The following is a 26,203-nucleotide window of genomic DNA, read 5'->3' as shown; positions in this document are numbered from 1 at the left end:
CCGCTGAGAGTGCGCCATTCGGCGCCACAAGCGGTTCGTCTGTCCCAGGAACGGCGACAGACGATCGACTGTTTTGTCTCCACTGCCGGCTTCGCTCAGCGTTTTGCGTATACGCAGGAAATGGACGCAGTGCGCAAATAGTCGCGTCGCGTACGTGTATTGACGCGCGTACTGCAATTAATGAACTGTACACGCGCGGAGTGTGTCGGGAATTGTTTACCTGCTATACGTGCACGTGTCTCAATCTAATGGACGTGGTGCGCAGGTACGTTCGATACGTTGCGAACGCCGTTGTGTATATACCCGTTGGCCTAAGTAAATATCCGTATAGCTGCCACAGCACAAGACAAAGCCAAAAGAAGCCGCATGCATGCACTCGCGATCGCTGAGTGTTCGCATGGGGTGATGTCCGCGGCCCGTGCTGCATAGCGCGAGGTCACGCGATCTTTTCAACACATTTGGCGTGAAGAGCGAAAAAATGCGCTTTACATTCGCGAAACGAGTGAATTGAACCATACGTATGCACCGAGGGATCCTTTGCTGCTGCCGACTGCGAGCACGTGCCCGATATAATACGCGGAGATTTCTCGCGGAGCAGATTTCGCCGGAAACTGTTTCCTCGTTTCTGTTTCTCTCTCCCCCTCTCTCACTCTGACTTTTTTATGCTCCTTTTGTAATCATTTAGTTTCTTTTTTGTGCGTACGACTTGGACGCTGTGTTTACGATTAGTACCCATAGTAACCGCCGGCCCCTCCGAAGGGCCGGGCGGCCTACGTACAATGAAACCTATATCGACCGACGAGGGTCGGGGTACCCCGCATGTACGACACCAAGATGCGGAGTTTTTTGGAAGCAGTTTTAGGCAGTCTCTTTATATTTTAGCATACCGCGCCACACGTACAACGGTGGCGGTTTAGCGATATGTTGGCCGTTTGATACTGTACAGTGTTGGGGATTTGCTCGCGGTCTGCGCGCGGTCATCGGTGTTCGAAGACAGCCGGGCACGCGTCATTGCAGCGGACACCATTTTCCGCCTTTCTGTTTTTTCGTCTGCACGGTGCGTGTCGTCTGCATCGCATAACGGCATCGTCTGTTCATCGGCGTTGCCGCAGCGGACGACGTCGAGTTGACATCTGTTGAGCAGCGGTAGACATCGGTTTAAGGTAAGTTATTTCAGTTATCTGACGCTGCAGTAATGTTTATTTGCGCATTGATAAGTGAGTGGCACTATGTGATCCTTTATAGTGCAAAGAGCAGCCATTTTTCTTCGGTAAAAATGAACTATTGTGAGAACCTCTGTCCCCGAACCAATGCATGGTGAATTCAGAATCGAGTTCGGAAGAGACGAAGTGAACAAACAGCTTCGTGAGTGTTTGGTTTATTTATCGAAACCTCGATTTTTGTTTACATTAGGGCCATGATCGCTTGTCGGAACTTTCCGGTAGGTTATGTGAGCGCTGAGGTTCAGAGAGCAGTAAATATGCTTTTGTTGTCAATAAACGCCTATTTGTTCGTGTTTTGCGCGCCTGTGCGTGTTTACTTGGTGGTCATGACGCCGTCTACGACAATCAATGAAAAACAAACGGCTCGTACTCGAGTCAGTTGCTTAACTGTTCAAGGGTTGTCCTGCCGGCGCATCGCTCTGAAGGAATCGAAACTGAGCACAGAAATTGACATCTACGGTTTCGCGTTTCGAACTGCATCTTTTCTGGTGTATAACTCACGTGAGTGTGTTTTGCTTCCTTGTGCTCGAAACATATGCTGCTTTTCTGGCAACTGGCATTTCCTGATTTTGCACAATTCGTCTTTTTATCCATGAAATGCGCGAGCAGGTCTTGGTCTAGAGAATGACGTTCCGGATAATAGACGGGCAATATGTGTCTAGAGAACTTGCTAGGCCATCTCGAGTGAAAGTGACTAAAGAAAAAGAAAGAGCGGTGCCAGGGTGGGGGGGGATGGAGGCAGATTAAGTGTGCATGTACGTTCTCAAGAGCCGATGGTTTCAGTCGTAGCGCTGTTACCGTGTATGTAAAGCGCTGTGACATAGACAAGTTGCTTCGGGGTAACTGTAGGCAGTGCTTTCCAGAGCACTAACAGTGACTCTGACACAGCGCCACTGCACACCGATGGCAGAGTTGTCGCAAAGTTGCGGGCAAGCAGCGAATCCACACATACAGATGTCTTAGTTTTACTCGCAAAACACTTTCTCCAACTCAAGCAGCAAGACACGTTAATTATGCGTGCGTAACTCCACTGAAGGTCTCCGGCTGAACAAAAGATGCCGGCAGAGTGTGCAGAATAGCCGTTTAACGTCTACACCTCCTCGCTTAGTTATCCGAGTTTTGAGATAGACAACAATGGGATAATGCGGTATGGGAAAACACACGAAAGTAGACGGTTCATACTCGTATTTCATTCTCGAACACATAGTATGCTCAATTCTCAAAGGTGTATTGCCACGAAATTTTACTGCAGTCAACAGTTATGAGTAGTCAGCACCCACGCCGTGACCGCACTGATATCCATTCGACATCCTTCGGACATCGGGTACAAGGATATACATATATCACTGGGATGTACTGAGTTCGTCCGTCGGACACACCTCGCTCGGCCGTTTTTCTCACACTTTCCCCGTCATGGGAATATTCCTCGTTTGTGCGGGAGGAATATCATGGAGACATGCTGGGTACATTGCATGTGTTGGCTGCAATGAATAATACGTTCGTAGCATACGCCGAGTGACAGATGCAACGGGTAGAACGTTCGTAGCAAGACCGGATACATCACGTGTGCAAGCGCGCAAAGGTGCAGTGTGCTCCTAATTCTCTTAGGCCTTCCGTCACACACAAGTAGCGTTTAGAAGTGAAGTTTCAAATTGTGTCAGATAATGTATAAAATATGACGTAGACAAAAGTCGCAGGGTCGGTGGTATCACGTCGTGACGGTGAAGAGAGCAGTACACCAAAACTGAATCACGAAACTAACTCTCTACATATTGAGCGAACCTGCGCCCAGAAAAAATTTGGAGGACGCTTAAGCTTCGCCTTTAAGAGTGGAACGCGATACCATTCAAAGATTCCTGACTGCTTCTCACGCTTCCCGGAAACTGGAGCGTATGTAACCGCAATGTTCACCGGGAAACGCTGGCCGCGAACGCTATGCACGAAGGCGGGCTTTGTGGTAGAAACGCGGCCTCTTGCGTGGGCCGCGATGCGACGGAGGCGAGCGCCAGCTGTAGGTATTGCAAGGAACCGCGCGCGTCGCTACGTGGCCCCCAAGACGCCCATCGCGTCGGCGCGCGCAAATGGCAGGCGCCGCGGCCGGTCTGTGAAAGCCTCGGCTGGTCTGTGTGTGTGAGGGGGTTTCTTTGAGTTTTCGCGTAACAGAATGACGTTTTCTCGTATAGTTAAATTACAATCCGAAAGCTATCATGCCTGTAGTTTGTGCGTAAGTCGTAGTTTACGATTCTTCCACGTATTTTGGCTTGATAAATTCCATTAGTTCAGTAAATTCCGTGCGCCACCTGGACAGCTTCGGTATAGATGGTTCGATAATCCTTTCGCCGCTTCGACGTCCGACGCCGGACGCCGACGCCGAACTTGCTGCGACGTGGGCTCCTTAACGCTATGGCGTTAAAACGGGCTGCACTCAAAGAACAACGATAGCGGCAGGCAGTCGCCGATTGTCAGAATCTGATCTGCGGGTCAAGCGCGTCTCTTTTATGCGGGACTCGTCGAACGTTCCAGCGTAATCGCTGTTGCCCGCGTGCCTTCCAGAAAGTACTACACAATTCGTGTCGCGCATACAATCTGATTACACAAAGTTCAACGAGAACATACACAACATATGGAATCAACGATAGCATTCGAGTAAGTTCTTAATCATGCGCTGAGCGAAAACTAAGTTAGCGGTTGAAATACAGCCCCCGAAAAAAAAAAGATAAATAAGTACTCATGCCAATAGTTTAGAGTTATAATTTGAACACGTGAGAAAACGTAATTCTGTCACGAGACAGCTAAAAGGTCCCGCAAAAAAGTCCATGTGCAATATTCTTGGGACTTCTCGTGATAGAGTATAGCCAAAATTTAACGTTCGGAGGATGTCATATTTGTCTCCGTAAAGGTACATGGTTATTGGGACATGATTTGGATTTCCCACGCATGAAGCATATTCACTGGTTATTAACTGAATGGATCCTGATCAGCTTCTATCCCATGAATAATTAACGCCCTTCTTGTTCACTACCACTATGGTTTTTCGGTAAATATGAAGAGCGCTGTGGCATGGGAGGTCGCCAGTGCAAATGCTTCTGGTGTGCTATTATGAGGAGTATCGAATTCGGCCAGGTTTACGCTTTGAGCCAATAAGAGAAGACGTAGCTACATTGTGAGCCAATCACAGCTTGCGTTTCGGGCGAGTTTAGGGGAAGCGAAACTTAATTCGGTAATTATTGACGATCAGCGATAGCAGAAGCGTTGCACAATTCTTACGAAAATTAACGGTTCACGTGGCCATTCGCGCTCGTTGCCCTCGAACGGATAACTTTTCCTGGCCACCCTGTGGTTGCCTGTCGTTACGTCAGCAGGGCCCCCGGTGCTTTGGGCGCGGCGGAAGACTGCGCGCTTCTTCCCTGCTTTCTTCCCTTGCGCGCGCTAGATTGAGTCGTCATCGCTGGCTCACCCTTGCACGCTTTCACTCGCACATACAGCGTACGACGGGCGGCGATGATGTTATCGCCCTTGGAATTTAGACGGAACGTCACGGCGACACCGACGGCGACGTGTCGTCGTCGATGTCGCAAGTACCTCAAGAACCGTTTAACAGCTAGTTGTAGTGCTACACGCTGCTTCTGAGTGTAGCTACTTGCGCTGCTGTTCACGACGAGTTCCTGCCCCTGCATGTTGCTAGCATCCCGAGAAACAACTCTCTCGGCTGTCCGGTACAGGTTCAGTTTCGAAGTAGTGTTCTTTCGCTGGTTTAAATGTGTTGCCTCGTTTATATATGGGCAAACTGAGCAGCCTTACACGTGACAGGAGGCGCAGAGCAATCTAAAACGAACATTTCCCTGACTGTAGTAGTGCACATAATGAGGGGGCAGAAGAGGGGATTAACCCCCCCCCCTCCCCGCTTCTCTTTCTCTCTTTGTATGACGCACCCGGCGCTTTTTCTGGCACGCCAAGAAAGGATGGCTGTATTGAGCAACGATTAATAACATTCCTTTCTCGTGCATATAAACCGTTATGAACAATCCTTTACATATTGTAAATTGTGTGCAATGGTGATTACGTTCCTCTGCGGTCGTCGGGATCGTTGTTCGTTGCATGAACAATCGTACTTTCGCTATTCATTATACTGTCACGCTCCCGAACAAGCGCAGCTTTCTCGCGGATGCGCGGACGCGAGCGCCATCTGGATGGTGTTGTTGCAAGGAACCGAGCGGGCCGCGCCGCTCTACGAATGGTAGAAGCGCTGGAAAAGTGGTTTCGTGTTTGAGTTTCCGCGTAGCAGAATTATGTTTTCTGGTATATTCAAATTACAATCCAACGCTATCATGTCTGTATGTTGTGTTCAGTTCGTACTTGACGATTTTTCTGACGCCTGTTACTTTGGGGAATTCAATTAGTTCACTAAAGCCTCTGCGCCTTTTTGGAGGGCTTGCGTGGTTGTGGTCCGGAATGATTTTTCCCGAAAGCACGTTCGACGCAGACGCCCAACTTTTTTTGCGACGCGAGGCCCAAACGCAAAGTGTTCTATCACATCATCATTGTACATAACCATTGTGTGCACTGTATATATTGAAAATCATTTTGTACATGTGGCATTTAGTGTATGTGTAGCTGTGCCTTTCCGGGGGTATACGTGTTTATATGTTGGTGCGTGAGGACTCGGACATTACTTACGTTGAAAACGTGCTGTGTTTCGTTTCTTACATGTTATCGTCCCGGTGGAATTGTGCCGTGATTATGACTCAGTGTTCGTATCGTCTCTTGTCGAAATAAACTTTTTCTAAACACAGGCCCAAACGCTGTCGCGTTGATAAAGGACAGGAAGGGAGCGACGGAGCGTTGCTTCTCGCTCAAGCTTCCACACGGGCGCGTTATATGCCAAAGACTTCGTTACAACGTTGATCGGCTCCAGACAATTGTATACACTGAGTGTCCTTTGGCATTGCAGTTGTCCACCTATACGAAGGGTGCTCGCGCGGACGCTCTCGAATACAGTTCTCTTTTTCTTTCTTTTTGTTCTGCACCGCTTCTGATCGGGTGACCAAACAGAGACGCCGAGCCATGCCTCGACCGGTGTCCGCCCAGACTCGGAACGAGAACGTCATGAAGCTCACGGCCGCCCGGCAACTGCACAACACGTCGGACGCCGTAGAGAAGCTGCGACTCCTGTGCCTTCAGCGGGGCTCGGCCGGAATCCTGGGTCTTGGAAAGTAAGTTGGTTCACCCTTCAGAGCAGCAGCGGAAGAGAGCAGATACTGGAAACAAACAAACAAACAAACAAACAAACAAACAAACAAACAAACAAACAAACAAACAAACAAACAAACAAACAAACAAACAAACAAACAAACAAACAATTAAATTATGGGGTTTTACGTGCCAAAACCACGACCTGGTTATGAGGCGCGCCGTAGTGGGGGACTCCGGAAATTTGGACCACCTGGGGTTCTTTAACGTGCACCTCAATGTAAGTACACGGGTGTTTTCGCATTTCGCCCCCATCGAAATGCGGCCGCCGTGGCCGCGGGATTCGATCCCGCGCTTGTGCTTAGCAGCCCAACACCATAGCCACTATAAGCAACCACGGTGTGTAACAAACAAACAAACAAACAAACAAACAAACAAACAAACAAACAAACAAACAAACAAACAAACAAACAAACAAACAAACAAACAAACAAACGCTTGCTGAAGCTTGTTTATTCAAAGCAATGAATGAATGAAAATAGCAATAAACAAGTTTTAGTAAGCGCTTGTTGTGCCTCGGCATTGTGTGTGTCTGCACGTGTATGTCGTGATCGCAAAGCAGAATGCGTTCTCGATTGAGAGGGATGTCTTGCGGTGGAACGCAATTATTCGAGGAACACGATTTATGCCACGCAAATTACAAGCAGAAAAAAGCTGGCTCATAAGGACGTCTACATGGGCCACACCTATAGGCGTAGACGATGGAGTAGCGTGTCGAAACAGCGGTAGCAATCTTTTGGTTCGGTGAGATTAGCGACAATGGGTGAACTCCGCACAGTGTGTAGTGACTTTTGAAGGAGAGGAAGAGAGAAGTGCAGTGCCGTAACTGTCTCTCAGAGGAGGACACCTCAACAGCACTGCACAGGGAAAGGGGAGTGGGGAGAAAAAGATCAGGGAGAGAAGGAAAAGAAGGCGGGAAAAAAATAACAAGAAGGGTGAAGAAGCTATGCGGGGCTTACAGCCGCGCTCTCAGCTGCGTGTCACAGCAAAAGTCAAGTAGGGCAGGAAGCACTTTCTTGACAATGGAAGGGTGGGCTGCCGGAAAGAGAAGTGCTCCCTCCGAGTCACAGGGCAGTCCCATACGACGGTATGATGCAAATAGCGCAGTGCGCTCAACATCGAAGGCCGGGCAGCGGAGCAGAAGGTGCTCAAGCGTCTCCTCCTCGCCGCAATCCGAGCACGCGGGGCTGCCTCTTCCGTGCAGTCTGTGCATTCCGCACAGGAGGGAAGGCCTTTGCATGTTTATTTCGGTATACGCTCGGCAGGCGTAGTTGGAGATCGTTGGAAAAGGCGGTAGATATCAAAAAGGCTCGTAATGCCATTCCAGTTGTGAGAATGATTCTATGTGACTCCTTTGCAGTTGAGGTAAAATATTTTTGTTGTAGTCTAAAAGGTTTAAATCTGTTTAGACCATAGGTTTGCAAACTCACCCGTGAGCCGACTCATTCAGACTGTAATACCGAGTGAGTCCGGCTGTGCGGAATTTCGCCGAGTTTCGGTGTAAACTCACTTACGTTCCTGCTGAACTGCTGTGTGTACGCAAAGGACAGCAAAAGTCAAGCTAACTTTGTCCAATTTTTCATTTGGTACTCACCACAGTACCAACAATGATGACGAAATCATGTTCAAGGGGAAAGGACTCGCCGTGGTTGCTTTAGTGGCTTTGGCATTGCGCTGCTATGAACGTGGTCGCCGGATCAAATCTCGGCCGTAGGCGGACGCATTTCGAATGGGGGTGAAATGCAAAAAAAAAAAAAGAAAGAAAAAGAAAACGCTCCTGTTTAGGTGCACGTTGAAGAACCCCAGGTGGTCAAAATTAATCCCGTGTTCTCCCCTTTCGGCGTGACTCGTAATCGTATGGTGGTATTAGCCCATAAAACACCTGATTTTTTTTTTTATCCGACGCAAATGGAACGCGGCGACCGAGAAACGGAGTGTTCAAGTAGGTCCGCGACGCTTTAGCTGGTAAACTGGAGGGAGTTACAATTGCGCCGAGCTACAACAACTTGATAATAGCGATAATCTGGTGAAAGCAAAACCGGTCAAAAGGTAAAACAAAGACGCCCAACAGTAAAAAATAAATTATGGGGTTTTACGTGCCAAAACCACTCGCCGTAGTGGAGGACAAAACCACGCCGCAGTGGAGGACTCCGGAAATTTCGACCACCTGGGGTTCTTTAACGTACACCTAAATCTAAGTACACGGGTGTTTTCGCATTTCGCCCCCATCGAAATGCGGCCGCCGTGGCTGGGATTCGATCCCGCGACCTCGTGCTCAGCAGCCCAACACCATAGCCAATGAGCAACCACGGCGGGTAGCCCAACAGTACAAAGCTATGTTACAATGATAGGTATGTAAGACTATGGCATAGCGAATGGAGTTTCTGAAACAGCACGATAGTGCGTTTCTCTTCAATGACTTAACGTGCCGGTCGCTGGAAGACAAATAAACAGACATTTTGCATAATTGTAAGCGTTCTTTCCTGTGAGGCAGTTTGTTTCACTTATGGCGGCGTAGTTTGCTTGTATTATTATGTGAAAAAAAAATGTAGACGTGCTCCCGTGGTGAACCCAACTATAATAGACAAGTATCAGCATGTGCAGCTGGCACTTTGCCTTCTTTTTAACGACAACCAGTGCTGCTATTAGTTGGGCAAATGTGCAGTGCGGAGAAGCGCACTTGCGGATTAGGAAAAAAAAAGGTTTACTGGGAGGCGGCTGGCGACACTAGTTCAGTCTCCTTGCGGCATCTCACACAACTTGTAGCATTCGGCAGTGGAACAATTTAGAGTTAAAAATAGCTAAGTTTGGTTTTGATTAATTCGAATTACCTGGTACGTATGATTATCTGGCAAAATGTACAAGTTCGGGATAATCGCTGCATTCATATCAGTTAAAAGAGCGTATACCCTAAAAATTTGTAAATAAGTATTGGTAGTTGCATTTTACTAGCCTTGGGATTTATGCGTAGCATACAGCCAATCAGTAGACGTCAACGATGCTTAGATCATGTTTGAGAACACAGCGCTGGCTTAGCGACCGTATAGCGTTCGACGCAATTCTGCTTTACAGATACGTGGGTATCGGATACAACGCAGCGTGAAGTGGGTATCAATTTTGGCAGCAAAATATGGATAAGGATATCCGAAATCAAACAGAGCGATCGTACAGACGGACGATATGAAATGTGACGCCACGCCGCCATGGGACTTGCAACTGAACGGCCTTGCATTCTTTCGGCAAATCTCTGCAACCGCTGCCCCTGTGCCAAGTTCGTCCCGCAACCACCGGTCTCCCCCGTTTGCTGCTCAGTGTGTGTTCTTTTCATAACGTAATTGAAGTGCCATCTGGTAATATTTCGTGAAAGCAATACATAGGTTATACAGCAGCCCTACTATCCCGAGAACTTTAAAAGAAATACTACACTCGTAGAAAAAAAATGCGAACGTTTGGTCCCATATGCAAAAATACAGTATGTTTGATTCTACAAGATGTTGCTTACTTATTAAATTTTCGCAGGCCTTTCTCTGAGGGACGCTGTTAACAGACACCTATATGGAGTGCGATTTTATAACGATTCCGAAAGCCAACCGTTCGTTTGGCACCACGTGATTGGCCAGAATCGCGTGTCTCTGCTGACTGACGAGAGCGCCATTCCGATCAATCACACGAGGCCAAGCGAATGGCTCGCTTTAGCAAACGGCTCGCTTTAGCGAACCGCTATATAAGGCCGAGCCTCGACTTTATATAGCCGCAGCTAGAATGATCTGCGCCACGAATAGTTATGAATAACAGAGGAAAATGTTATCCACCGCAGGATCGCACGCGCTGCTACAAAGGCTACAAACAGCTGCAAACATTTAATCTTCATAAACAGTAGATACGCCTATGAAGTGTATTCATGCACTTATGAAATATTCACGTAATGGCGGCCTAAATTTTGGTCGTCAGCTACGTTGGTTCTATAAGTTGGTGTCGCTGTGCGTATAAAGGACGGGTTCCGAATGAAAAACCTATTGTCGACCTTATTTGCATTGTGTCGGAATAAGTCTTGCCTTGAACTAGGCTAGCACAAAAAATCGTAAGAAGTTTGGTTAGACATTCGTAAGCAAGCGCTTACAAGGACAATTATACGTTAAAATGGTAACACTTGGTAGGTGTGCAACAGGTTGCGTTACATGCCCGTAAAGTTCTACACGCTTTAGGAAAACCTGTACGCAATAGAAAAAGAAACATGTTGCAACCCTAATGGTCCTGGTTTGTACCATGTCTAATAGCCATATATTTTAAGTGTGTAAAATATTATTCTGCCAACCGATCCGTACCGTACAATAGCAGAGATCAGCGATCCTGGCCGCTAGCAAGCGCAAGCCGCACCCGCAACTAGTTTGACCACCAGGTGTGTTCCAAAAATATCTGACGCGAGAGCTCGGGAGCGATACTTACTAAAATTTAATTCACGCGCTTTTTGTGTTCTCTGACGCTACTATACGGATGTTTACTTGCACACAAAACTTCGCCAAAGAAAAAAAAAACAATTGGTCCCAATCAACGATTACATTTTACTCTTTGATAGCGAGGGCATAGTCATACGACAAACCAATGTACAAAAGCTTTCACTCTGTACTGCATAAAAAAAAGGCATTGTCGGCCGGTACATTATCTCTCTAACGATCGCGGCCACACTGTAAAATATTGTGCACCCTTAAAAGTGAGAAATGGTGTAAATGCGTCTATAACTCCCACCCTTAGGGTGTCGGTTATATAAATCATACCCTAAGGGTGTGAGTTATAGACACATTTACACCCGTTTTCACTTTTAGGGGTGTAAATTATCTTACAGTGCAGGCTTATATGTGCTTTCGTTTTGCGTGCTGTCTGCACGCGGGCCTGCACCGCGATAAGGCCCCACGTGGTCGTGCCGCAGGCACGTCCCCTTGGCGCTCGAAGCCGGCACCTCTCGAACTCCAGCGGCTACGGCTACACTACAGGCAGTCCTGGCACAGTCCACAACCGGCCGCTGGACTACCCCACGCAAGCGTCATTCATACGTGTGTACGCGCTTTTCGTTTCGCTCGTTTCAGAGTGTTCCGCCGGATGGACGACAACGGCAGCGGCGACTTGTCTCGCGACGAGTTCATCAAAGGGTTGGACGACTCCGGCATGGCGCCGTTTCTCGAGGCCGAGGACTACGAGAAGCTGTTCGAGATGTTCGACGCTGACAACTCCGGAGCGATCAAGTTCGACGAATTCATCCGCACTATCAGAGTAAGGCTGTCGCTGACGTGAGCAGGAAAGAAACAAAGCTCTGTTACTGTTCGCAGTGAATTCACGGTCGTAGCTGCAGCCCCTTAATGACCCGAATGTTTGTCTTTCCTCGCATTCTAGTGCAATATTCGCATTCTCCTATATAGGAACTACATTTTCGGCAGCACGCAGCTAGAGGGTTCGAACCTCGAGAGGAGGCGCCGTAACGTGTACCGAAGAGCAAACACTGGCATCGAGAGTACGCGGCGCACATGTCTCATCCATTGACCCGTGGCACGATAAGATGCTATTGATGATGACGATCATTTATTTGCATCCCCTTTGAAACGAGGAGGTGACAACTAGTCACCTAGCCTGCTTGAGTTGACCAGGTCGAGCTACATGCAACATGCAACTGCTACGTGCAACTGCTACATGTCGACGCTACGCGGCGCGCGTCTCACGTCGCGTGACAAGTGGCACGATGCGATGCAAATGATGATGATGATTTATTGGCATCCCGTTTGAAAAGGGGCGGTGACAAACAGTTAACTAGTCTGCTTGAGTTAATCAATTATGTCATACATGCTTTCCATTCTCGGATATTTTTTTATACATCTCTTTAATCTTCTTTTCTGAGATGCAATCGTGCGTGACGACAAGCCTGTGTGTAGCCAGAGAACGTACGTTGAAAGAGAAGGTTGCAAATTGGTGGGACTGATCGAGCAATCCGAAGCAACGTTGCGCGATTGTGTCAAAGCGATGCTGTTTGAGTCTGTGAAATTCGTCACACAATGATAGATCGGAGTTTTCGGCGTGCAAAATGTGAAGTCGTCTTCAGCTTTTTTTTTTTTTTTTTTTTTGATGCAAAAGCCATCAAGCGAAGTGGCTCAAGTCGTGAGGGTCTTCGCGGCGAAGCTCCCGGGCCGCATTTTCGGCTGACCGCACGTGAAGTTGCTCGCGTAGAAGCTGTCGTACCTCATTTAAGGCAGCACGTATATACTTGAGGGTCTCGGCGGCGAACCTGTCTGCCCGTATTTTCAGCAGCGCGCACTACAGAATCTTCGCGGCGAAGTCCTTCTCGCGTTCATTTCTCGAGAACGAGCTAAACTGTCCGTCCGGAGTCGACAGCGACCTACGGCTCGTGCTGCTCTCTGCACAGTGATCCGCTGAGCCCGACGTTGCCTGGTTGCAGCCGCGGGCGTAGATCTACGAGTCGCTCCTTCAGCAGCAGTTCGCACCTTGCGAGGAGGCACCATAACGCGTTGCGAAGCGGTAACGTAGGTAGCGAGACTAAGCGGCGCACATGTCACGTGCCTTGATACGTGTCGCGATGCGATGCAAGTGAAAACTTGAGGGCCCAAAGCACTCAGTCCGCAGGAACAGTTACAGGAACGGCCTGTTTAGATGCACATGTAGAGCTAAAAACGTTATAGTGGCTCATACCCATTCTGAGGATTGGCCAAGAACCTGGTAGTTCCATAATACCGCGCGCTATTCACTTCTTCTTCTTCTTGTTCGCTATATTTCTTCCTAAATGGCGATATGTCACTTCTTCGTCATTGTCCTAGTCGCACTACAGACGCGGCATTTTCCTCCCTTTCAAAGGACGCACCGTCCCCATGTGAAAGTTAAGCGTGTGCATTCAGGAAACACTGAAACGCGAATCACTTGGGTAACTAAGGCTTTATACGCACCCCGATACGTAACTGCAATATGCAAAGTGAGCACGTATTCTCGCTACGCGGCGCGCCTGTGACATCACGTGACTTGTCGCGTTCTAGGCGATAGCTGCGACGGACACCGGGCACCTGCCGCGGCGGCGGACGCCTCGCCAACCGAAACCGCTAATAGAAAGAGCCAATAAGAGCTTACGCTGTAAAAAAAAAAAAAAAAATTAAAGTCAAAAGTAGAAGCGCGCCGACAACTTATACTTTCGCTTTACATAGTTTGCATTTCGTGCACTAGGAGACGCGTGCGAGGTCGTCTCAGCATGTCGTAAGAGGATGCCAAGATATTGACCCAACAAGAGTGCTATAGAGAACGTCCACCTTCCCGAAGTGCTGGAATTCAAAGCGGAAGAAAGCATCAACTGGTCAGCAGTCGAGATAAGCAAAAGACTTTTACAATATTTCTCAAAATAAGAAGCACGGAATATACTGATAGAACCGACTCGGAGTCGTTAGAAGCACAGGTAACAACAATGTAGAGGTAGAGGTCTTAATGAAGCGAGAATAGATACAGTAGAGGTAGGCAAAATGCAAGACTACTATACATGCACATGATACCTGATGAGCTACAGCAGGATAGGTGACTATGCCGCTGTCCGGTTTGAAGGGTATATCAAAGAAATCATCATCATTAACAAAAGGCATTGTAATGGTTGTCAGTACACTTATATGCCTGAACTTTGTCCTGGCTTCGGACGGCATTGCAGTTTAATTTTTTTTTCAAATTGGTCAGTTGCAACAAAATATTGCGACATAAGTGTGACCATTCGCAATGATTATGCACGCGCGAATAAACTCGTTATATAATTTTATTCCTACATCGTGCCGTGCGGTATCCACTAGTAGAAAAAGCGACACGTTATGCCAGTGTTCACAGTGAAAGTCATAAATTTTGAGAAGGCGCAATACCTTTGTGCATTGGGTGAGTGTCACCTACTTCTTTTTTCTTTTCTGACTGTTTTATAGGCGTATTGTAAGATAGGTTCGAATTAAATACAAAACACCGGTGCATAAAGATTCACGTTGTCGCATAGTTCAAACTTTGCGTGAACAAACCCATAGGGCCACTAAAACAGTAACCGCTGCATGGATGGTGTACGGCTAGCCATTGGAATCCATTTACCCAGCGGCATTCTACTTTGTTCCCATTGCAGTCATTGCTGTTAGAAACGGCCTATCAGCTCCTGCTTCCACCTCGCGGCAACTAGATGCATGCTACTCCAGGGAACATAATACTTAAAAATAAATCTATATCAAGTACCTATGTTCGCAGATACTTTTAATAACTTTTTTGCCAGTCTTGCCCCCATGACATGTTATTGTGCAGTGTTTCTGACACTGTAGCATTGTTCGACCAGTTTTAACGTTGAGATTAAATTTCGGGGACGATTGAAGAGGGTTAGTCGGGTGCCTATAAGACGCGCCGACATCTATATACGTACTGTTCATTAATGAAAAACATCAGGCTGCGCAATCTTACAGGGAGCTTTTTTTTACTCCTGTTTTCCTTTCATGTCATACATTGAACTGGGTCGTATTAGCCAGCGTCGTATTAGCCAACGACGAATGACAAAAAGGAAAAAAAGACAAAAAAATATGAGAAGTTTCAACGCCAGATTGCATTGCTGCGTTGCTCGATTGTCAACATGCGCTTCAGTCTTCTCACCCTGAATCATTTAGGAGTCTTCTCGCTAGTGGGCACGAGCTGTACGAAGGTGAGCCCAGTCTTATAAATGCGTTCCACCGTTTGTCGCTACCGCAGCCCAAAATGAGTCCCAGTCGAGAGGCGTTGGTGGCCAAGGCATTCCAGAAGCTGGACCGTTCGGGCGACGGCCAGGTGACCTTCGAGGACTTGAAGAGCGTGTACAACGTGCGGAACCACCCCGAGTACTTGAACGGGCAGAAGACGGAGCGAGAGCTGTTGAACAAGTTCCTGGCCACCTTTGAACAAGGGGGCGTCGTCGACGGCGTTGTGAGTGCCTCTGAGTTCTTCGAGAGGCTCCTTTGTGTGTTCTTAGATAAGAAAAATATATACTATGGGGGGAACCTAAGCAATTCTTACGATGTGTAAATGCAGTAGCTTTGCTTGTCGCTGAGTGTGTCGCTGAGTTATGCCGCTGAACTTGGTGTTTGCGGCGATATGGTGTTTGCGGCGAAATTGTGTTTGCGGAAAATGACATAAACGGGTTGTGAAGTACTTATGTAAACCACCGAGCATGCCCCCCCCCCCATGCCCCTCCCCCTTCCTGAAACTTCAGTGTTAGTATATGCTCTTCCCGAGCACCCCTCCCCCTCCCTGACCCTCCCCGTCCCGTGTCAAGTGCGTGCCCCCCCCCCCCCACCCCCCGTTGAAAAAGATATAATTCTGGCTGCGTGCGCCACTGCTGGACATAGATAAACACCAGAAAATACTTGAAGTATCCTAAGAATGCTAATTACATTAAAACTACTTTCCTTAAACAAAGATACGAGGACGCAAAATTGTATCATTGGTTACTATGTTCACGCCGCTTCCTGCGACTTTCGTGTGATCTCGCGGTATTCAAGTCGCACCTCACGCTTGCTTTCCCTCGTCTGTGACGAGACCGCGGTCTAGGGGAAATTAGGAGTCAATTTCCTCGATAGCCGACGGTAAGAATGCGGTTGAAACATGGCCGCATACAGTTTCACGTGGAACTCACTTCAAAATCACGCATGAATCCTTTACGTAATCCCTTCCGAGTTAATTTAGGAAACGATTGAATGCGAGAGGGAGAGAGAGAAGAAAGGGTAGAAGGCAGGGAAGTTTACCAGATACGAAAGTATATATATATATATATATATATATATATATATATATAGAGAGAGAGAGAGAGAGAGAGAACAGGCACGCAATCACATCGTCACATCCTCCGCAGCTGCGATGGCTTGTGAGGTCGGCATTGTAAAATGATTTCCTCTGTTGACGATTTCAATCTCTACTGAAGTCGGTGTGCAAGGGGTCCTAGGTGGTTCAAATATAATCTAAATGAAGGCTGTGAAACTGGCTACAAATTATTGTTGCGATTTTATTGTAGTCTCACTGATAAACGACAGTAGCCTCTCATCGAACGTTCTTCAGGCCCGTTTTATCAGGCGTAGTTTCCTACATTAACTGCTAAAGGAGACTCTGACGCTAGTGTCTACGGGAGTTGAAAGTACATGATGGTTCGGCGAGCGTGGGAAATATACACAGCGCACGTACGTATTTCCTTGAAACTTCGTCCTTTTGACTTCAGACGGCCTTGTGGCTTTGCAAAATTTATCGTTTTAAAACAATGTATTGCGTCGTAAGTGCAACCACTCGCAATGACTATGCATGTTGAGGATAGAGGCTAATTGCTTATCTGCGTTAAAACAAAAAGAAACAACAAATTACGAGTGCTTGGAAATTGAGAGAGATATACAAGGCGTAATAGACAAGGTCACAGGAACGTTTTAAAGCCCCAAGGACGAATATACCAGACAAATCTCACGCATACGAATCGTTGCATTCCCATGACATTGGAACGATCGCAGCGTCAAAGTTTCCCCCTAGTAACTTTTTTTTTTTGTAGGAAACATTGCGGTATGGAGATCTCCGTTTCGTCCAGCGGGTTCATCCGTTGCCTCGATAATCGCGTCCAAAAAAAAAAAAATAAAACTGCGCTCTTAGAAGCGTGCATTCGTCGATTCCGCGGTATACGTCGCGTTCACAAATGCACGCGTACCAGCACCGCGACTCGCCAGTGGTCTCGGGGCTTAGAGCCATTGACGCATCTTCTAAGTCGTGGGTGGCTGCGCTATAACTCTAGCGATACACTATATCCGGACACATTGAACCTTCGATCGCACGGGGTGCAAAATCTGGGTACTAGACAGCCTTTGGGGCGCGGCGTGGCCGGTTTCCGAGAACGATGACCCGGCCGGAGCCTTTTTTTTTTTTTCGCTGCTTTTCGGCTATTAAAGGGTCGACGGCACCAGAATGTGCCTGCTTATCGAAGCACTTGTTCTTGTGTCTGGAACGGGAACGAATGTCGAAAAAAAATTGATAAACTAAACGAATAAATTGAAGAAAAAGAAAAGTAATACGTTCGCTGCTATCGTATTGTGATGTAGCAACCTGTGGAATCGTCTTCGAGCTTCGGCGTAGAATGAAAAGAGATTGATGACGTCCGGGAGGTCGTATATATATATTTTTTTGTAACTGTAAATCAGCGTGGCGTCTCGATACAGAAATTCTCGAGGCACGCTTTATGACTTGCGAAAGCTAACACGGTGCATGCTTTCGTTGTACCGAGGCACGCTGCATGTGTCAAAGGAATGCGCACACGTTTGATGCCGGTTATCCACTCTAAAAAAAATGTACCCCTTGGAGCTTATCGTGTCCACAAACAGTAATCGTTATCTGTCTCGCGTGCCTTTTTTTTTAACGCTGCGCGCCAGTTGCTTGCTGATTGTGAATGGCATACGCGTTATCAGCGTGACACAGTATTCTTGACAGGAAAGTGTAGAGAGCGCAGAGCTTTTAACAAAGGAAACGTAAGCAAGACAGATGACGATTATCGTTTTAGCGACAAGATACGCCCAAAAGGGTGTAAACGTTTTTAGAGTGTTAATTCTGTAAAACGTTTACACCCTTTGGGGCTCAACTTGTCCCACAACGATAATCGCCATCTGCCTTGCTCGCGTTTTCTTTCTTGAAAACTCGGCTCTCGCTACTTTCCAGTTGAGAATGTCGTGTCACGCTGATAACGCGCAAGCTGTTCGTGACGTTGAAGTATACCGGCCTCGCAGCGTTCAAAAAAAGGAAATGCGGGCAAGACAGATTACGATTATCGTTGTGGGACAAGTTAAGCCGCAAAGGGTGTAAACTTTTTAAAAAATGAACACCCTAAAACATTTACACCTTTTAGGGTATATCTTGTCCATGGGTGTATCTTGTCCTTGTTTAGGGTGTATCTTGGCAATCCCCAAAGAATGTAAACGTTTTAAGTGTTGTTGTGGCAAAATTACTTTCCAAAAGGGGTGTGCGATCTTCAGTAGTGCACACGGCACACAAAATCACCATCGTTATCAGCATCATATTTTTATTTCACTCTAACACGAAAGCTGTCTCCCATCGATCTTCAGTTGTCCCTTTTATTGCGCCAGCGGACACCATCCAAAACGTATTGTCGGACTAGTTTGGTTTGTCGTGCCTTGCAAACGTCACCAAAGAACACGGAGGACGCGGAGCCTTGTGATCGTCCCCTTGTCTCCTGTCTTGTCCTTCGTGTTCTCTGTCACGGTTTCCTAGCAATGACGTCATCTTACTACACCCGCGAATTTCCTGATTTCATCACACCACCTAATTATCTTCCATCCTCGATTGCGCCCCCCCCTCCTGCTCTAGGCCCCCATTTTGTAACTTTAATAGACTACTCGTCAAACTCCCTACGCATTTCATGGCCTACCCAGCTCCATTCTTTTCCTTTTATAGTCAACTAGGATATCAGCTACTCTCGTGTGTTCTCTAATCCGCACCGCTGCGTCCTTATCTGTTAACGTTACGGCTCAGATTTTTGTTTTATCGCTCGTTGCGTGGCCCTTAGCCTCTTCACAAGCTTCGTTGTTAACCTCCAAATTTCTGCCCCATGTGTTAGTACCAGTATAGTGCAATAAATGTGCTCTTTTTTTCGTTTCAAGGATAGCGGTAAGCTGTCGGTAATGACATTGTAATGCCTGCCGCATGAGCTCCAACCCATTTTTCTTCCTGTGTAGATTTTCTCCTCGAATTTCCTTCTTTATAGCGCAAAAACGATACTGGAGCCCTAATGGTTGCTGTACTGAACGCTGTAAAGTAAACAAAAAAATTAATTCTTGGGTTTTATGTGCCAACACCACGATCTGATTGTGAGGCACGTCGTAGTGGGGGGGACTCCGGGTTAGTTTCGACCACCTCGGTTTTTTTTTTTAACGTGCCCCCAATGCACAGTACACGGGTGGTGTTGCATTCTCGACCCCCATCGAATTGCGGCCGCCGCGGCCGGGATTCTCGATGCCGCGACCTCATGCTTAGCAGTGCAACGCCAAGGCCACTAAGCAACCACGGCGGTTTCTGTTAAATACTTCTCGAACTTGCGGGTATAGGTCGTGAAAAACGCTTTTGCCAGGGGGCTTGGTGCATTCTTCTTATTCTTTTCATTTTGCTGTTTGACTTTCTTTTCTTTTTTGGGGGGAGGGGAGGTGAAGGCTTTCCCTAAAACACCGGTTCTGCATCCTTAAAGGGACAGTAAAGCGAAACACTAAATCAGTTTAGACTAATAAAGCATTCTTTGAGAACCCTGCAGGCAGTCGTTTCAAAATAATAGTTTGATTATTAGATGAGAAAATGCAGGTCGAAGTATCAGTATTTGAATTTCGCGCCGAAACACCGACGCCGCCCTGTCAGTGTGACGTAAGGGATTCCAAATTATGTTTTCGCATTTGGGCCGCGTTGGCTGAGTAATGGTTCCCGAAACTTGCTATGTTTAGTAGTTGGTTCCCTTAGAACACCATTAGTCAATCTGTACCGCTATATAAGTAAGTAGGCCCTAGAAGATGCCATCAAAATCCATGACGTCACAGCCACCAGGTGCGGGAACTTCAAGGAGGTGTCGCCACCCGTCTTTCGTTCTTGCGCTTTTTCTTGCTTGCCAAGCGTCCGATTGTGGTAAGAGTGGTGTTTTTAGTGTCGTAAAAAGGTAATTTACTGATGCAGAAGAAATAATTTTTCTCTTTAGTGTCCCTTTAAGTGACTCAGGGATGTAAAGAAGGGCACTTTTTTCAGTTTATGTTTTTCTAACTTTTCTGTCTTCGTTTCTTTTCCTGCAGTTCATGGTTTATTATGGTCCTAATACTGCAAGAGTGGTTTACTTTGATAATGCGATAGTGCTAAAGCCGGCGTTATGACGATGCTCCTATACGAATCTCTGTCTTTGGATCACCCGCCGTGGTTGCTCAGTGGCTATGGTGTTGGGCTACTGAGCACAAGATCGCGGGATCGAATCCCGGCCACGGCGGCCGCATTTCGATGGGGGCGAAATGCGAAAACACCCGTGTACTTAGGTTTAGGTGCACGTTAAAGAACCCCAGGCGGTCGAAACTTCCGGAGTCCTCCGCCACGGCGTGCCTCATAATCAGAAGGTGGTTTTGGCACGTAAAACCCCATAATTTAATATTTTTTTGTCTTTAGATCGTGCTATATTGACGATTGTAGGTGGTTAACTGACACACAAAGGCGTGCACAACGAGTTTCGGAAACGGGCGCGTATCACCGCGTATTCGTGAAAAAAAAAAAACGGCACAAACGCCTGTTCCAATTGGTGCCCTCCAAAGTAAAGCTACAAAAAAATCGATTAGGTAGCTTTTACGACGTCTCTGGCTTTTTCTGCAGTGATGTATGGATGTGAGTCGTGGGGCGTGCGAAAATATAAAAGAAAAAAAATTTGATTCCTTCGACGCCTAGCGCTAGCGTATGGCTACGCCTTGAGAATTCCACGGACGGCCAGAGAAAGCATTCTTTCGGTCTTACGCGAGATTAAACTTTATGTTCCTTCGAAGCAAGTGTCACGAAACAGAAAAGAAACTTATTTGTATCATGTCGTGTACGGGCTGCCGGTTCAATAGAACGCAAATTAGTGCTGGCTAAATTTGTAGGATGAGACTAAACTGGGTCGCTAGTGCGCGACATGGTCTCAACTGTGAAGGGTCTCTGAGGGTCACAGGGAAGAGACCGAGTGAACTTAGAGAACTTGTTTCAAGCAGATGTAATCAGCGTGCGTGCGTTTTATGGTGTCACCAGAAGTCGAAAACGACGCATTGATGTACCTAACAACAGCGACTGCTGCAGGGCGGGCTTTAACTTCTGCCGCTAGTCGCCAACCTGCCTTTTGCTGCCGCCTGCTCTGTAGTGTAATTACAGCAAATTATCGTCAGTAAGAAAATAATCTAGTACAAAGGCATAGTGTTAAGGGGGAGAAAGAATGAAGCCTTTTAGAACGTCTGCTGGTGATCGCACACTAGCGAACGTAATTAACGATTTTGGCAAATAGACGAGGATGACAAAATTATCACTGAAATACAGGAACGTAGTGCAAAACGATAACGAAATGGTAACGCTAATTTTACAGATTACTGTGGTAGCTACGTGGTCATGAACGTATGCAATGATTGCAGTGTGCGCTATTAACCTTCTTATCGCAATATAAATTGATCTTAGGGGTGAATATAATAACTAGTTGGTGTTCGCACCATGGTGTCGATGCAGATTTCGCCAGAAAATGGTTTTGCTGTAATTGAGTAAATATTCAGTCAGAGGATGTGGGGGGAGAGGGAGTGGTTTGAGTTGAGGAGATGCTGAGAGATCGACAACAACAACAACAACAACAACAACAACAACAACAACAACAACAACAACAACAACAACAATACTACTACTACTACTACTACTACTACTACTACTACTACTACTACTAATAATAATAATAATAATAATAATAATAATAATAATGTTTATTGCCACAAAATATACAAAACAACACACGCAGGCAACAAGCAACACTTAAGGCAGCGTTTTAATCCTTCTGAAGAGTATGTGCCTGCAAGTTGCCGATAGTAAAGGTGCACCAAAGGAGTAAAAAAACAGACTCTCCAGTGTCAATCAAGTTAATCCCATAAGGGCGTTTTCGTGTTTCTAACCACAGTCCCTCAGTTATGAAGCTCTTCAAGCATTGAAATACTCTAAGAACTCGAACACTTACACCCCTCAAAAGGGTGTTCCTCATCGAGAAAATTCCATGTTCAGCATGGAAATCACACGGGGAAATTGCGGTGTTACGCCCCACAGATAGGAATGTTAATGCAATTTAACTTTTAAAATATTCTCGCATTAGCCCGTTTATACGCGTCGGACTTTATATAATATAATATCGCGTATGGTAACATAGCGCATGATGATATATCTCACACTGTTTCTTTATTTATTTGTTTGTTTGTTTTTTTGGCTTTCTTTTGCTATTTCTTGCGGATCTTATCGATGCAGCCGCTCTGATTGTGCCCCGCCCAAAGGCATTTATTTCATGAAGTGCGGTAGAGAATGTATAGACATATAAGAGGGCAAGATATTAATAATAATAATAATAATAATAATAATAATAATAATAATAATAATAATAATAATAATAATAATAATAATAATAATAATAATAATAATAATTATTATTATTATTATTATTATTATTATTATTATTATTATTTCAGAATAAGACAAACAGCGTAAAACAGCGTGAATGCCTTTAAAGAGTGGTTAAGGCATTGGCCGGCAAACGCCGGAAGTGTAAAAACAGTTATGTTTTTGGCCGGTGGGTTGGGAATCATGGTGCAACGTACAATCTTAGAGAACACGCAGATCACACTTTTTTGGTATTACACTTCATGAAGAATTTGCATCCTTTGGGGCTTATCTCCAAACAATAATCGTCATCTACCTTACCTGCACTTGCTTCCTTTAACACCGCGATTCCGGTACATCGAGGTGACGAACGGTATGCCCTTATCATCGTCACATGGCGTTCTGGATAGGAATGTAGCCAACATGGAGTGTTAATTAACTAAAGGAGCTCTACTTAATATTGATAATGATTATTGTTGGGAAGCAAGATAGGGCCCAAAGGTTACACATATTTTAACAGTGCAGGCATCTGTGGCATTTTAGGCCAACCTCAAAAGGTGCGAGCTCTAAGACAATATCATTGCACTCTTAAGCACTTTGCTGCCGGCATTCATAACAATGAAAACGCAGATTCTGTGGTCTTGTTTCCTTCAGATGCTTGAGGTGGGGCAAAATTTGCCGCTGATTGAAGCGTAAAATGTCATACTGGGACGTGCATGTATATATCGCATAAACGGTTCGAAAAAAAGATTTTGCGCTTACCGCTACACTGTTTCGGCTCCAGCTCCGCAGAAAGATAACGTTGTGGAGTCGACGTCGTTCAGTGTAACACTTGACACAGTTAATTGCTTGAGTTTTAAGAAAAAGAAGATGCGAATTTGGCTTCGTTCTCGGGGACGCAAACTGCTACCGCGACGGCGTTAGCATAAACTTGTGTCTCTGCCTGTCGGCAGCTGCAGAAAGTAGCCGTTCAGGGATGGTTGCGACGCGTTGTCCGCCCCTCTGGAATTGTTGTTTGGTAGCAGAAGGTCACTCACGAACCGTGATAATTTTCTGTAGCGGGACGTGCACCGCACGTTGTGAAGATGAAATGTTGATATGACATTGTCTTATTAGAGATGGTGATTAAGCACAAATTTGCAGAATTGGAGTTTGTGCAAATAAAGGTATGTCCATCGGTTCACTGATTTTGGTTTTGACCGTGTCTCGACCGATGACATCACTGGTGGTTTTCACTGGCGAACTCACCGGTTAAGGCGGAACAAGCCCGGTGTGCGTCGTTGGTGACGTTAATGCGCACTTGTGGAAGAGCCCAGGTGCTCTGTGCATGTGTCAAGTTATAAGCACATTGTTTTATCAGCGCTCTACCGGGCCTGAAGGTCACTTTGAGCGCTATCCGAGCATCTTAAACAGATGTCCGCCCCAAATGCAGGTTGTGCGTAAGTCAGTTTACGATTTTTCTACGTATTTCAGCTTGAGAAATTCAATTATTTCAGTAAGTTCCTTGCGTCCCATGGAGGGCCTGGGTATGGGTGGTTTGAAAATATTTTGCCGAAACGACGTCCGGCGCCTTTATCAGTGACCTTTACAGTTACCTTTATAGGTCACCGTTTGAGGCGCTGCGTTAAACTGCGCCGCCTTCGTTATCGGGCCACGACAATGGTCAGATGCCCGGAAGCAGGAAAGACCAGTTTACATTCGGCAAGAATGCTTCGCAATAAAATCCGCTCGCTCTTACCCTTAGGAGACAGTTGGCAATCCAGAAAGAAAAAGAAAACACGGAAATTCGAAAGCCTGGTGGCGACACCGCCTTGAAGTTCCCGAACTAGCGCCCCGTGACGTCATAGCTTTTGACGGCGTCTGATCAGGTCCACTAAATTCTCTTATAACTACAGGTACGGACTGCGCTGTATTCTAATCGAGCCAAAGCCTGAACAGAGCAATCGATACTGGTGTCATCCGGCCACTTTCGATCGCGATCGCGAGCCCGATCGAAATTCTCGACCGCGATTGGCTCTCTCCCGCAGCTTACGCAAAGGAGCCAATCGTGACCGAGTAATTCTATCCTGATCGGACTCAATCGCGATCGAAAAATGCGCCGTCTGGCACCCGTTTAAGTTTGGCCGACTGTTACTGCGCCACGACGGAGCAAATGTACGAGAAGGTGCATTGAAATCAGTCATGCGACATTGACGACAGCGGCGCAGGCGTTCCGGTGTGGAATTGAAGGAAATAAAATTTCAATTTCGACCTTAATCTTTCTCTTCTGTTTAACGACCTCTTATCTCAATCGTAGCTCGAATGGTTTTGAAAGAGCTACTTTATCGGCTAGGTATGCTTTAGTGTTACGTTTTAGTGCCCATTTATCGAAAGTTTAGACACGTGATAACACTGAAACGGTTGCACCAGAACACGCTCACTTCTGGACTCAACGTTCTCAAACGTTTCGCTTTCAGGTGACCAAGGACGAGTTCTTCGACTACTACTCGGGCGTGAGTGCTTCCATCGACGAAGACGCCTACTTTGACCTGATGATGAGAACCTGTTGGAAGCTATAGCCCCGACGGGGCACACGGACCCCCGTGCAAACATCCGTTCCTCCTCATTTACCCACTTGTTTTTTTTTTCTTGCCACGTCGGTCACCGAATGATTGCCGCGAGATGACTACATTGTCTGGGCACAGATAACGCTTCGATGTGTCGCCAGGGCCAAATGATTAAAGCGATTAAAACGAACACTAATTCTGCAGTAACGTCGCTGGCGTGGCGTTAATTTTGACACTGTATACTGAAGAGACTCAACATTTACGGGTATCGTGAGAACGGTTTCTTCAACGGTTATGTTGTAACGCACTTCGTACGCAACTGACGAAGCGCAGGGCATACGTAACTATCCCTGCGCACTGTGTCAGTAGCATTAGCGGCTGAGCACGAGATCACGTGTTACACTCTCGACACCAGCAGCCGCATTGTGATGAAAGAGATATACTAAAAAAAAAGCTTCTGTACTTAGATTTAGGCGAACGTTATAGAACCCCAGGTGGTGGGAATTAATTTGGAGTCCCCGGGTACGGCGTCGTTCTCAGCATTTAATTTAACAAACCTAAAAAAAAAATTGTGGGAAGGACCGTGCTTGTGCATTTTGGTCAAATGGGTGCTTTGCCATACAAATGGTGCTAACTTTACACTGTCTCCATACAACTTAGAGTCTCTTTAGTGCTGAGTGAGCAAAATTGAGCCAATGCACATTCGTGTCTCATGAGCCAGCATCCTCCTTGGTTCAGTAGTGGAGCAGTTCTCGTTCCAGATTTTGCGTCAGCGCCGAAAACCAGTCATTTTATATTCTTTTTGTTAGGATTAAGCTGGTTAGATATTGCAGCTTCGGTATTTCAATTTCAGCGTCACGTTGATACAGAAATAATTTTCGGTTATGTTTTGTGAAGTCCTGATACATAGATGTGTCCACAGGTCTTGAAATTTTTGATCGTAAGTGATGGACGCTAATTAACCATTTGTGACAGCCTACTTTGCCTAACCATTTCCGTAGTTGTTTTTTACTGGTC

The 26,203-nt window shown here is 46.4% G+C and overlaps 1 protein-coding gene across 1 annotated transcript; it reads left to right on the top strand.

Moving 5' to 3' along the window:
- Positions 1-710: 710 nt before the first annotated feature.
- LOC126517425 (calcyphosin-like protein) lies at positions 711-25,389 on the top strand. The gene is made up of 5 exons (XM_050167143.3): positions 711-1,163; positions 6,276-6,436; positions 11,558-11,741; positions 15,213-15,422; positions 25,097-25,389. Exons 2-5 carry the CDS (start codon positions 6,288-6,290, stop codon positions 25,196-25,198), a joined length of 645 nt encoding a protein of 214 aa, XP_050023100.1. The 5' UTR covers positions 711-1,163; positions 6,276-6,287; the 3' UTR covers positions 25,199-25,389.
- Positions 25,390-26,203: the final 814 nt, after the last annotated feature.

The sequence above is a fragment of the Dermacentor andersoni genome, chromosome 11 (assembly GCF_023375885.2).
Source record: "Dermacentor andersoni chromosome 11, qqDerAnde1_hic_scaffold, whole genome shotgun sequence".
Lineage (NCBI taxonomy): Eukaryota > Metazoa > Arthropoda > Arachnida > Ixodida > Ixodidae > Dermacentor > Dermacentor andersoni.
This window is presented reverse-complemented; position numbering and strand designations above follow the sequence as displayed.

Coding starts and splice junctions, on each gene's coding strand:
- LOC126517425 (XM_050167143.3), top strand. CDS start 6,288: ATGCCTCGACCGGTGTCCGCCCAGACTCGGAACGAGAACGTCATGAAG. Junction 6,437..11,557: donor GGAATCCTGGGTCTTGGAAA/GTAAGTTGGTTC, acceptor CGCTCGTTTCAG/AGTGTTCCGCCGGATGGACG. Junction 11,742..15,212: donor AATTCATCCGCACTATCAGA/GTAAGGCTGTCG, acceptor TCGCTACCGCAG/CCCAAAATGAGTCCCAGTCG.